The 12423-nt window shown below is 47.1% G+C and overlaps 1 protein-coding gene across 3 annotated transcripts in view; it reads left to right on the forward strand.

Annotated features, from left to right (window-relative positions):
* Positions 1 to 12423, forward strand: part of IGSF3 (immunoglobulin superfamily member 3) — a 154985-nt gene that overhangs the window by 54305 nt on the left and 88257 nt on the right. The window contains exon 1 of one of the 3 annotated variants that reach the window (XM_019476283.2): positions 6066 to 6151. The exons of the other annotated variants lie outside the window; for them this stretch is intronic. Within the exon in view, the coding sequence (XP_019331828.1) occupies positions 6112 to 6151 (40 nt within the window). The 5' untranslated portion in view covers positions 6066 to 6111. Of the gene's footprint in view, positions 1 to 6065; positions 6152 to 12423 lie in introns of those variants that run through there. 3 annotated transcript variants of the gene reach the window in all.

A 12423-nucleotide genomic window follows, 5' to 3' on the forward strand; every position in this document is an offset into this window, starting at 1 on the left:
GTGCGGGGCATGGGGGACCCCAAGCAGCCCCTTGCAGGCTGGAGCTTTGCCAGCCTGCAAGGGAAAAGCCACGGTTTCCCATGTTTTTCCCCTTTAAAGGAGAATCCATTTTTAAAGTTTGTTTGTGACCCTCTCATATATTCCTGCAACCCACTTTTGGGCCATGACCCATGGGTTGAGAAACACTGGCCTAGAGAGAGACAGGTTTTGTTAGCCTTTCTATTCCATCACTTTGCATGTGAGATAGACAGAGGCGGTAGGGATTCAAAAGCCGCATAGTGTGGGCTTCTGACTTCCATGGCAGTGTTGCGATTCCAGATGAATGCTAATGGAACAGTGTGATTGTGTTAGTTAAGGGCAATGTGGTTCTGGAGAGGGCTTGGCCGGGTACCTAGGGGGAGGATTGGGCTCTGGAGGGTGCTAGAGCCTCCTGGCCTTGGGGCTAGGTGGGACTCTAGTGCCTCGTTGGGCAGGTGGCTACTGTTTGACCTGGCACTGTGAAGTCTTGCCGTACTAACACATTCCAGTAACTGTGCACCATGAGCTATTGCAATGTGCTTTCTCTCTCTGTCTGAACTAGTGCCTTGTGCTGCAAAGCCAAGATGCTTTAACTTGTTATTGCTGTACTGTTTGACTTTAAAGGCATACTACCCATGTTTGATGGTTTACTTCAGGGATGCTCAACCTCCAGCCCATGGGCCAGATCTGGCCTGTGGCCTAATGTTATCTGGCCAAGGGTCTGAAAATTTGGTGGTGGGGAAATGGCGGCACCACTTCCCTGCTGTCAAATCTCTGGACCCATAGGGAGCCCTGCGGTGTGGGGGGAGAGAGGGCTGCAGACAGAGGTGGGAAGCCCTGGTATCCTGAAGCATGAGGGGGGGAGATTTTTACAGTGGAGTATGGCAGCCCCCCCCATGCCTCTGGCTGAGGGACCCCAAAATCCCATCCCTCCCCCGAGGGGTGGGACTTCCGGGGCCCCTCAGCCAGGGGCGTCCAGGGGCCCACCACTCTCTGCTGCAAAAATGGCACCTGACACTATGTCAGGACTGCAAAATTCAGAAGCAGCCCCCGTGAATTAGGTACGTCCCTATTTATAGGGAATCCAGAATTGGGTCTGGCCCTCCCCAGTTTTATGGTGTTGCTCATGGCCCAGAACCAGCCTTGCCCGTGAGATGCTTACCTTTTAGGAGCCGTGAATTTATGAAAAAATGGAGGACAGCAACCTGGGTCTCAGGAAATTAGAAGTGAGAGAAAAGACATTAGGTCATCTGGCTTCATGGCTCCTGCCACTAGGTATATGCAGTAGGTCTGATACTTTGGGCTTTTGGTTTTTTAACTCCATCCTCCCTGCCTATAGATGAGTCTTTATGTACCTCTGTTTATCTCCTAGTTGCCTGTGTGTGCTTATTTACTGGCTGTGCAATTTGGGCTGCAACTATTACAGACCAGTGGGGCATGGAAAAATAGGAAGAGTTTACATCTCCCTGGGTTTTAGGCCTGGCCAGAGTGCATGCAGGTAAATGGGTGGTGCTAGGTAGGGCTGTGCGAAACAGCACTGTTCCGCTTTGACTTCGGTTTGGACGGAACAGTGTTTCGTTTTGAGTTTCGTTTTGTTTCAGAAGCACTGTTCCATTTCGTTTCATCAAAGCTGTTTTGCTGTTTCAGCGTTTCGCCCATAGGCTATAATGGAGAAGTAAGAAACTGCCTATAACTTTGTTATTTTTCTCCTGATTCGGATGAAACTTGCAGGAATGGTAGCTCCCTCTGAGAGCATGAAGCCTGCCAAGTTTCAAGGAGGCAGGTGCAGAGGTTTCTGGGAAACTGCAGCTCAGGATGTTGACAAGCAAAACTATCACTTGCTGGCAGCGGCAACCTCCTGTGATCCGGGAGGCAGATCGGGGAGCCCCCATCCCTGGGAGGAGTCCGGCAGAGGGCCTGTAGCCCTCCTGGGGGTGCGGGCGGGCCTCCAATCTGCCTGCCGGATGACAGAAGGCTGCTGCTGCTGGTTGGGGCCAGCGGCAGCACCAGCCTTCCCAGTGCTGGGTGCGGGCTGTGCCCAGCGCTGGTCCCAGCTGGCAGCAACAGCCTCCTGTGATCCGGCAGGCAGATCAGGGGCCTGCATCTCCGGCAGAGCCCCCGCAGCCCTCCCGCAGGTGTGGGCGGGGCCCTGATCTGCCTGCTGGATGACACGAGGCTGCTGCTGCTGGCTGAGACCGGTGCTGGGCACAGCCCAGCCGGCAGCAGCAGCCTCCTGTGATCCAGCAGACAGATCAGGGCCTACCCACACCCCCCAGGAGGGCTGCAGGGGATCTGCCAGATTCCTTCCAGGGGTGTGGGCCCCTAATCTGCCAGCCGGATCACAGGAGGCTGCTCCTGCTACCTAGGACCAGCAGCAGCATCAATCTTCCCGGTGCTGAGTGCAGGCTGCGCCCAGCACTGGTCCCAGGTGGCAAGAGCAATCTCCTGTGATCTGGCAGGCAGATCGGGGGCCCACACCCCCAGGAGGAGTCCAGTGCAGCCCCACAGCCCTCCCGGGAGTGCAGGCAGGCCCCCGATCTGCCTGCTGGATGACAGGAGGCTGCTGCTTCTGGCTGGGACTGCCACTGGGTGCAGCCTGCACCCAATGCTGGGAAGATTGGTGCTGCAGCTGGCCCCAGCTGGCAACAAAAGCATACTGTCATCCGGCGCAGATCTGGGGGCCCGCACCCCAAGGAGGGCTGGGGGATGTGCTGAAGCCAAGTAAGCCTGGCTTTGGAACTTGAAACGTTTTGAAATTTTCGACACATTTTGAGTGCCCTTATTTCGTTTCAAAGCTACTTTGAAGGCTTTTGTTTCATTTTAATTTCGCTGTTTCAAGCTCAAAACGCATCGAAACAGCTTTGAAACAAAACCCCTAGCGAAATTTCGTACAGCCCTAGTGCTAGGTATCACATGATACTGAATCAGGCTTGGGTCAGCTGGCCAAAAGTTTGGGAATCTCAGATCTGTGCAGGTCTTGCAACACAGTAAAAAGAATTATGAGTTCAGGACACAACATCTGCAACCCAATATTTGCCTTTTAAGTGGAATTTTACAAAGCTGTTCCCGTTAATTCCCAAGGCTGGTACAGGATTGTTCAGGCTAACCTATTTCATAATCTTTTATCCAGAGCAGATTTAGGGTAGAGATTTTCAAAAGTCCTTAAGTGACTTAGGAGCACAAGTCCCATCGGATTTCAACAGATCTTAAAAGCTTTTCAAAATGTTACTCACAATTCCCATTGAGACCTGTGCTTTTGCATTGCATAGGAATATCCCAGCTGCATGGCTTCACTGAAAAGACATCCTGACATAATAAGGAGTATCCTTTGGCCTGTGTTACATGCTGGCTGTGTCCTGTGAAGCAGCCTGGGACTCTGTCTGGGGACTGAATGGCTGTATCAGAGTCCTGGTCTGCACAGACACAGAGCTGTATGAGCTGTTCCTCAAGTTTCCTTTTGCAAAAGCTAGGGATGGCGAGGACCGGGAAAACTCTGGGGTGCACCGGTGAGTGTCTTCCAGTGACTTCAGCCTCTCCGCTGGCAAGAGGGCAAGGTAAAAGCTTCCCATATTCTTGTGGCATTGTCCCAAGCTTGCCATCCCTTAGTTTCCTTAATAAGAAGCTTGATTCTAACCTTGGGCTCTCCCAAAGCTTGATTTTTGTTTTGACACTTTAATGTGTGCTGCATTGTTTCATGTTTGCTAAAAAATGGTTGAGGCTGGAACTGGGGAGCTGGGGCTCAAGATTTACTGAAGGGTGCAGCGATTAAAAGATGAATTGGAAGGTTACTTGGTGAAACAGCAGCTCTCTGAGGCCAAGTGACTGATCCTGTCTGGAAGAGGGAACAACTGTTCAGCATCTCTGTAAACATTAGGGAAAACTGCCAACATAGATACACAGTGTCCTGAGGGTCACTCCCATGTGAAAGCAAGAGAACCCTAGGAGGGTTAATCATGAACTGAGAAACTAATAGTAGTGAGCGAGCATCTCGACTGTAGTACTGACAATGTGAAGTCCCCTTGTAGCTGGCTGGCTCGCTGATGCTGAGGAGAACTGTAACTGGGGTTTTGGAGGCCTCCCCTCCCTGGGAGGCTGGCCATGTTGTAGATGTAAAAGGAGTGGGAGTGGAATTAGGTTAACTAGAATTTGGTGGCCACTTTTTTTTCAGCTGAGCTACACCCAAACTCTGTCTGTTTAATCCTGTGTGGGCAGGTCCAAGTCTCACCAAATTCATCTTTGCCTGGGCAGACTGGCTCTTAATCTACCCTCTCTCCTCATCCTCTGTGTCCAGCACAGCATGGTACAGCAGGGGCTGTGCACCTTGCCTTTTGAAGCTCATGGCCTGCTCTGATCTCTGGTGCTTGTTGGGGAAGGGAGGTGGTCGGGAAGAGGAGTGAGGGACTGCTCCGACAAAGGGACTGCTATGTGCAGCGCTTTGTCAGAGGAGGGGAGTGTGGGACCCCCGGAGCCTCTCCCTCAAAGTCTATCACAAGTTATGGCCCAGTACTGTGATAGGACATTCAGAGATTGAGACTGTGGAAGAAACAGACCTTGGCTTTCTTATTGCATCTTCTGTTCCCATTCCCTTAGTTCCTGCTGTAGCTGTTCGCTGCTCACAGGCTGGCTCAGATGCATTTTGCTGGCTGATGTGCTTTCTTGTCCTTAAGTCACAGACTGTCTGGAGTTCTTGGGATATGGGAGGTAGATGTGGCATTTGTCTTCTCCACTGTATTACTAACTCTGGTCCCTGGGTATGTGACTGGCCACCAGTGTTTGGCTGGGAGGGAGGGTGCTTCCTCCTGCTATGGTTGGCTGACATCTCCCTGAAATGCATCTCCAGAGCCACAGAACCAACCACCAGCCCTCCCTTGACTGAAACACAGGCCAAGTTTTATTGGCAGACCATGCATTTTGTAGTAATGGTATATGGCCCCTTCCAGTTTGGCACATTTCTCCTCCCAGGTTAGTTGAGTGAGGAGGAGGGGGTTGCCATTCGGTATGTGGGACACATGTTACTAGATAAAGAACTATGTAAAAGGAATGACTTTAGTCCATTAAAATAGATTGTAAGGACATGTCATTTAAAGACCAGGCATGTAGTGTACCTTTCCATCTGAATTGAGGCAGAGGTATGTGACATTTCCCAGGGCTAGCATGAGAGGGAGCAAAACCAGGGTGCTCTGACAGAGCTGGGAGTAGGGGAAAGAATTTGCATATGCCAGTGTTTTCCATACATGTAGTGCCTTTTTCCCTTAGACACAAAGCACATCTCTAATCAGTTTTAGACTGAAGAACACTGGCAGCTTTCCTTGGCCTTGCATCCACATTCTTCAAACAGGGAGAACAGAATTAAATGTAAAAGGAGTGACGTAGCAGAGAAAAGAGGAGAGCATGTATCTGTCTACAGTGGATGTCTTGCCATCCTCCTTGCTGAGCTTCGCCCTGGACAGTCTGTACTTGGAGCAGGAGGAAAAATAACACGCTCCTGGTTTGCACTTCAGCTTTGTATCTTTTGACTTCTCGTTAACATGTGGCTGTTCTCTGGAGCTGAGCAGTTGTTATGCTCAAATGGGTCTTATGGCCTCCAGTACCTCTTATTTTATTCTAATTGTCAGCTGGGGCACAGGTGGAAACATAAGAGGGAGGTTTATGGTTCTCTCCAACTTCTAACACAGGCAGGGGAGGAGGAGAAACTTGGTATATGGTTGGCAATATTTGCAACATAAAAGGGGCCTGAAGCCTTTTTGAAAAACTTTCTTTTTCCTGTTTGGAGAAAAGTTTGGCCCCAGCATAAAGGGCAGAAGCTGGTGCTGTGGGAAGCAATGCAGCTGCCTTCAGTGCAATGAACCAAATGTTGTAACAATTATCTGTTTGAAAAGAGAGCTGTAAAATGGCATAACATTTGAGACCTTGTCCAGACTAATATAGCTGAAGTTTATTCCTTCATGCTCCCTGTCTCCTTTACTTCCTGGCAGATGAGGGGCAAGGGACTCTGAATTACCTGCCTTATATATGTAAGGGAAGAACGACAGGATCCCAGACTGCAGTTGTACAAACTTGTGGGCTAGGTCCTGGTAACTGAGCGTCACTACGATGCATCAACGTATGGTTCTTGGGCAAAGCGGTTTGGATGGTAAGTAGATCCAGGATGTCTTCTCCTGGCTAGAATGTCTGTTATTTGGGTCCCACTGAACTACTATGGACTTGTTTCATGACTTGGGCAAGTCACTGGTCTTTGTCACTATTTTCCAATTAGTAGCAGGCTAGAGATGTTTGGCAAGACCTGAGCAAACTGTTTGTAAAATGCTTTGAGGAATTTTAGTGAAAGGAGTTAAAGGGAAAGGAGTGGGTTTCTGCTGTTGCTAGTAAAAGTGAATGGAGAGTCACTTCCAGTCCTTCTCTAGTATTTTCTCACCAACCATGGCTGGTACTGGATACTTCAGAAGGTGTAAAAAACTTTTAACTCCACATATCGCACACCCTAACTGGAGAGCTAGAACTCCCTTTTTGTTGTCCTACTCCCTCCAGAGACGACAATAAGAAGTCCTATGCCGTGAAGCAAGAGGGATCTGCTGTCTTCCAGACACACAAATCCAGCTGTCATAAGTGGATGTCTGTTGCTTCTGGTTGAATCCTGCTGCACCACTGGCCTTACTTATGTCCTGTGGCAGTGAGTTTCATGAGCTGATTATGCCTAATGTTTTATAGCCGCTACCTTTCAATACCTTTCAGCACAAAGCTGAAATTCTATTGAATGTTCCTTTGTCTCCATTTTCTTGTATTGTGAGACAAGGTAAATAGGAGCATCCCATCTACCTTCTCTGTTCCATTTGTTATTTTGTGTATCTTCGTCATGTTCCATATTATTCATTTCCCCTCTAAACAGTCCCAATTATTCCCCTTTTGTTGCAGCATGCCATCTGCCACTCTATCAAATTGGAATTACATGCCTGGCTTTTTTTTATTATTGTATAATTTGACATCCCTCCTCCACTCCCACATCCACAATAAAACTAAAGCTACAGTGGTGCAGCTAGAACATGCCCCTAACCGTTAACAGCCCTATTATGTATTCTCACATGCTTTCCTGTTAGCCAGATGGAGCTGGTGGTGTGGCCTGTTCAGTGCAGGGCTTCCAGGGGAAGAACTAATCTCCCTTTGACTGTCCACTTGCCCATCCATTCCTTCAGGACCTGCAGGTAGTCACCTTCAGGGCTCAAGAGAAAAGTACTGTTTGTTGTTTTTATTTCCCCCTGGCCTTGCTCTGATAGAGGTAGAATTTTTTTTTATTTACACTAGGATGTGGGGAGTTTGGTTTTTTTATTATTATTATTTATAGTCTAGGTGGCCAACCTGCAGCATAGGTACTACAAATGCCATAGGCAGCCTCTAGGCAATTGGGACTTGTAGTAGAGATGATATCTTTTATTAGACCAACAAGATTTTTGAAAAAAAAATTCTTTAATAGGCAGCCTCTGTGAGTGGCACATGGCAGATTGGGGACAGGACAGGCAGCAGAGAGGCAGATAGGCAGGGAGTACAGGGCAGGAAGCAGAAAGCTGAACAACAGATCAAGTAAGGGAAAGAGTTCAGAGTGGCACTTGGGGAGAGGGTATGGGCCTAATTTGTGGCATACCTACCAAGAGGCTGCCCCTCACTCTTTTAGAGGATACTGGTCTTTTTTTTAATGTATCTCTATACATTATTTTAACACGTCTTTAGAAATGCATTTTTTGACATCTAAATTAATAAAAGATGTATTGGCTGAATGCCCCCACCCCGAAGGTCAGGTTTTAGAACAGATTTTCTGGTTTGTACCAGGCTTGATTCCAGATGTCTTTTACCTGTCACAGAGAGAAGTGTGGGAGTCTGAATGTTAGAGCTGACACCTTCAAAGTGTGGATTTGTCTCGTTGTCCACCTGGTGAATCCAGACTGGTCCCTTCAAACACTCTTTGAAAACTGAAATAGTCTCTTCTGCAAGGTGCTATTTTTGCTAGCATCAAAGTTCAACCTCTGGCCTTATCTATCACAAGCTCCACTGATGCATGAGTCTAGCCAGACCACTCATAGTTTCTTTCAGGTGTCTGAGGTGCTAAGGCTCTCTTGGGACCATTGTGTTAGCTCTTTTTTTTCATGCTCCTCTGCTTTACAAGTGCCCTTGAGGTCGGAGGCACTAAGCTGCCTGCTGGCCAGAGTCATGCATTGACCTTGAGGCTTACAGCAGAACCACTATGCCTGTTTTGTCTGCTTTGCTCATTGAATCTTCTTCCCTCAGGTGCCTTGGCTTTCCAGACCTCTCTTTCAGTAGGAGGTCTTATATGCTAAAATGTATTGCTGACATACCACATTCCTTGCGTACAGTATCCTGACTGCCTTGCCAAGGAGAGTGAATGGTGAGAGATCCTGCTTGTATCTCTTTTACTGTAAGATCAAGGTAATGAGCCTAAGTAGGAAAAAGAGAGAGCAGAGATTTTAAACTGAGACTGGTGCATCATGAGTCAATGAGGAGAGAGGTTGTAGAGAGAAAAGTATTAAGCAGGGAGGGACAACTGAATGCAGTTTGCTCTTCCACATGTGGATTCCTTCAACTCACTACTTCAAATCCAGTGTTATTGATTCATCCTGTGCAGGTGAATTTGGGACCATGCCAGTGGGGCTATACTTTTGGTAGGAAGCAACAGATGATATGGCGCTTTCCAAGCATACTATGCATTTCAAATTCACTTTCCCCTTAAATGTGCTCTCTTGGGCAATGTTCTCTGTGGAAGTGTCTGCCATAGAAGCTGGCTGCTTTTTGGCATGCTTGTATGATTATAATAATAAATCTGGTTGTAAAGATATGTTGAGACCTGAAGATGGGTGTATGTGTGTGTAAAAGGTACCCCAACCACATATCGAAGCACCTTTTTGGTAGGCACTTCTCCAGACTGAATGGAGGCTGGCAGGAAGAAGAACATTTGAGACACTTGAACTTCTGACAGCCATAACCACGTTGCCAGAGGGCAGCTGAGAGAGGTGCATCTTGTCTACTTCTGTATCTCTCCCTCTGATGGGTGCAGACAGAGCTGAATGGTCAGAACTGCTGGGAGACTGTCTGGTGTTGAGGCCGCCTTGGGACCTGTTTTTTTTTCGGGGGGGGTTGACTTGCTGACAGACCCTGTTGGCATTTCTGGCAGCTCTGCTGGAATAATGGGTGGCAGGGGAAAGGCAAGAACTGTGTTGGTTTCTCTGCTGCTTTGCCTCAAAACAGTCTCTCAGCATTAAGTGAGGAAAGTGATAACTGTGAGCACAGCTGGTAACATATGGCACCCGTCCCCTGCCTTAGCAATTGCTCAGTGAACTCTGAAAGCAGAGTACAGCCCCTGTAGCTTCAGCCAGATGCAGCTCTGAAAAATCCTATAATGGAGCAGGCCATTATTCTATTACCAGTGAGAATTTCACGTTTCACATCCCCCATTTTCTGGCTGCCTCTCTGGGGAGAGTCTGCCATGCTTGCTTCCTCCTCCCACTCCTTTATTTATTTATTTATTTATTTTTTTTAAATCATTTTCTTTCCAGGGTTGCTTTATTCATTCTCCAACTCTAGTCTCTTAGATTTGGTTGCTCTGCATTTTCTGTCAGTCTTCCTGTTCCTGAGAGGCAGGGTCAGCTGTGTCTGCCGCTGATGCTAGAGGTATTCTTTGGCAGTCTTGATGCACAAAGTAGGTCTAGTTTCCACCTCTTGAGGCGGAATAACCAGTCTCAGCATAGCAGGCGGTAAAGTGCAGTGACCGTTGCAAAGGCAAATCTGCCTCTCTTGCTTCTGTGTGTATCTTTTGGTCTCCAAGCAGTGCTCACTCTACAGGTTTTTTCGTTTGTTTTTAAAGGGCTAGTTTCCATGTAAACTGTAGAACGAGAATAACAAGTGGCTGCCTGTGTAACTATTTTTTTTGTTTAAACCAAATTCACTTTTTGTGTTGGTGCTGTTTCCATGTCACCCTGCTCAGAGGGTCAAACATAAGTGGGTCCTTTTCACTTTATGGTTCTCACGTGCTAACTTAAGACCTTGGCGGGCCAAGTTCTTTGGAAAGATGTGATATCTTTTATTAGGCCAACTGAGCAGTTGGACAAAAGTTCTTTGCAAGCTTTCAGGCATAGGGTTCTTGTGTCCGAAAGCTTGCAAAAAACTTTTTTATGACTACTCAGTTGGGCTAATAAAAGATATCACATCTACCCAAAGAACCTGGCCTACCTATGTCTTTAGACCAACACGGCTACAACCCCAAACCCTGCAACTTAGGACCTTGTTACACATTATACTTAGGACATGTTTTATTTAGATTACAGTAAGCAGTATTATGAGTTAGAAAGTTTTCTGAACAGTCACACAGTAATGCATAATATGATGTAAATAAAACATGTCCTAAGTGCCAGAGCTTTGAAAACCCCCGTGTGCTGCAGGGCTGGGACTGACCGAGAGCCTCCCCACTGCACCAGTGTCTTGACGTAGCTCCAGCGAGGTTCCCTCCATGCTGGACCAAAGCTAGTTCAAGACTGGTGCAATGGGAAGACTGGGACTAGTCAGCTCTCTTGAACTGGCTCCAAAGTAGTGCCACTGGCTGGGACTGACCACCAGTGTTTATATTTGGGTGCCTCCCCCCAATTTTCCTTAAACTAGCCTTTGCCATATTTTAAAAACCCTGAAACACCTTACAGTTCAGGTTCTGCATGACCTGAGGTGTTTAGAAAGGAGCCTTGACCTGAATTAGTAGGGGAGCTGCTCTGTGGTGTGGAGAAGCTGGAAGGAGACATTTTCCATCTTGATGCTGTAGCTGCTCCTGTCAGCTTAGCCCTATAACAGTTTTACAATCTTTATCTGTTATAGGTCTAAGAGGATTTCCCTGAGCACAGCAGATTATTTTAAGTCGTAGAGCAGTCTCTGCCTGATATTCCTTCAGCAAGTATTTATTTTAAGTGGGTTTAACTGTATTTAATATTTTTGCATGGACCATAAGTAAATTGTTTACACTATTAGAAAAATAGAATCTAGATAAAAGTGAAGGCATTATTGCTTTTCAGGATGCTTTGAGGGAGGGGAGAAGCTCACTCAGGGAGACCAAAGAAAGCAAAGCAGCCATATGAAAAAATATTTCAGACTTCCATAAAGCATTGATTAGTAATGTCACCAAACATCCATTTCCACATTGAAGATGCTGTAGAGGGGACAATTTCAAGGAACAGTCAAGTGCTGCATAAAGTGGCATTGGTGTTTGCAGTAGGTTGGGGTTTTTTTGCCTTAGATTTCCCTGCTGGATTGATGATCCAGTAGCAATAGGGGGCTGTACTGCACCTTTTGATGATGAATGAAAACTGAAGTACTGACCACTTACAGGGTCACTAGTAATCGCATGGCACATCACATGGGATTTGGGGTCTTGACTCCAACACTGTGGCCAAATGCCGCAGTATCCCACCTTTCTCATGCCAACACTAGTGCATGGGGTTGCGAGTAGTGTAGTGTCTTCCACTTACTGGAATGGCAGTTTAATCCTGTCTCTATAATCAGTGCAGCTTCTATGAGGCTAGGTGGTTAGCCTTGTGTTCAACCCCTCCCCATTTCATCTAGGCACAGAACCAGCAACTGCACCAAGATGTAGCTGACAGAGTCAGACATTAATGCCTAAAATTACATTTATGCTTTCCCATACTTCAACTGGATATGGCATTCTGTACTTCCCCTCCCCAGCTGTTCGGTAATGTTACCATACGCTGTGAAACAGCTGCTTTTCATCTTGGAAAGTACAGCTATGCTGAAACCTACTACTTTGCATCAGACCTGGTTTTTGTGTTTTAAGGGTTTTTATGCCACCTTCTGTGAATCTTCTGAAGCAAAGGCAGGAAAGCCAGGCTGCATTCAGAAAGCTGAGGGAAAGTGGGTGTCAGTACATCTCTTCAAACCACACAACGGCATACTTCATTGCTCCTCTGTCTCATTCCTCCTTCTCTTCTTCAACATACCTTATTAAAGACAGAGCACTCAAGGGAGGTATGCAAACACAAATAAATCAGACAGGCTTTGCATGAGTCTCCTGCTGCTCAGAGCTGATTTTTGAATAGTGACCTGTTGAGACTGCGGCCAACATCCTTAATCCTTTGAATATTTCAAACAATGTTAATGGGATGGGGGTAACCACTGTACCTGTGCTAATTGCCACTGAGGGAGGATTTTCTAGGGAGAATGCAGGAAGGGTCTAATGAGATGAAACTGAACAAAGAAACTTTCAAGCTCGATGCTGGGAGAAATAAGGTAATGGTATAGCCATTAATCTGTGAACCAGTCTTGCAAAGACAAATGATGGGGCATCTGGAGCTCTTCCTGGCACAATCTGCAGGCTCTGTTAGTAGTAATGGGAGGAACAACCTC

The sequence above is a fragment of the Alligator mississippiensis genome, chromosome 1 (assembly GCF_030867095.1).
Source record: "Alligator mississippiensis isolate rAllMis1 chromosome 1, rAllMis1, whole genome shotgun sequence".
NCBI classification, from domain to species: domain Eukaryota; kingdom Metazoa; phylum Chordata; order Crocodylia; family Alligatoridae; genus Alligator; species Alligator mississippiensis.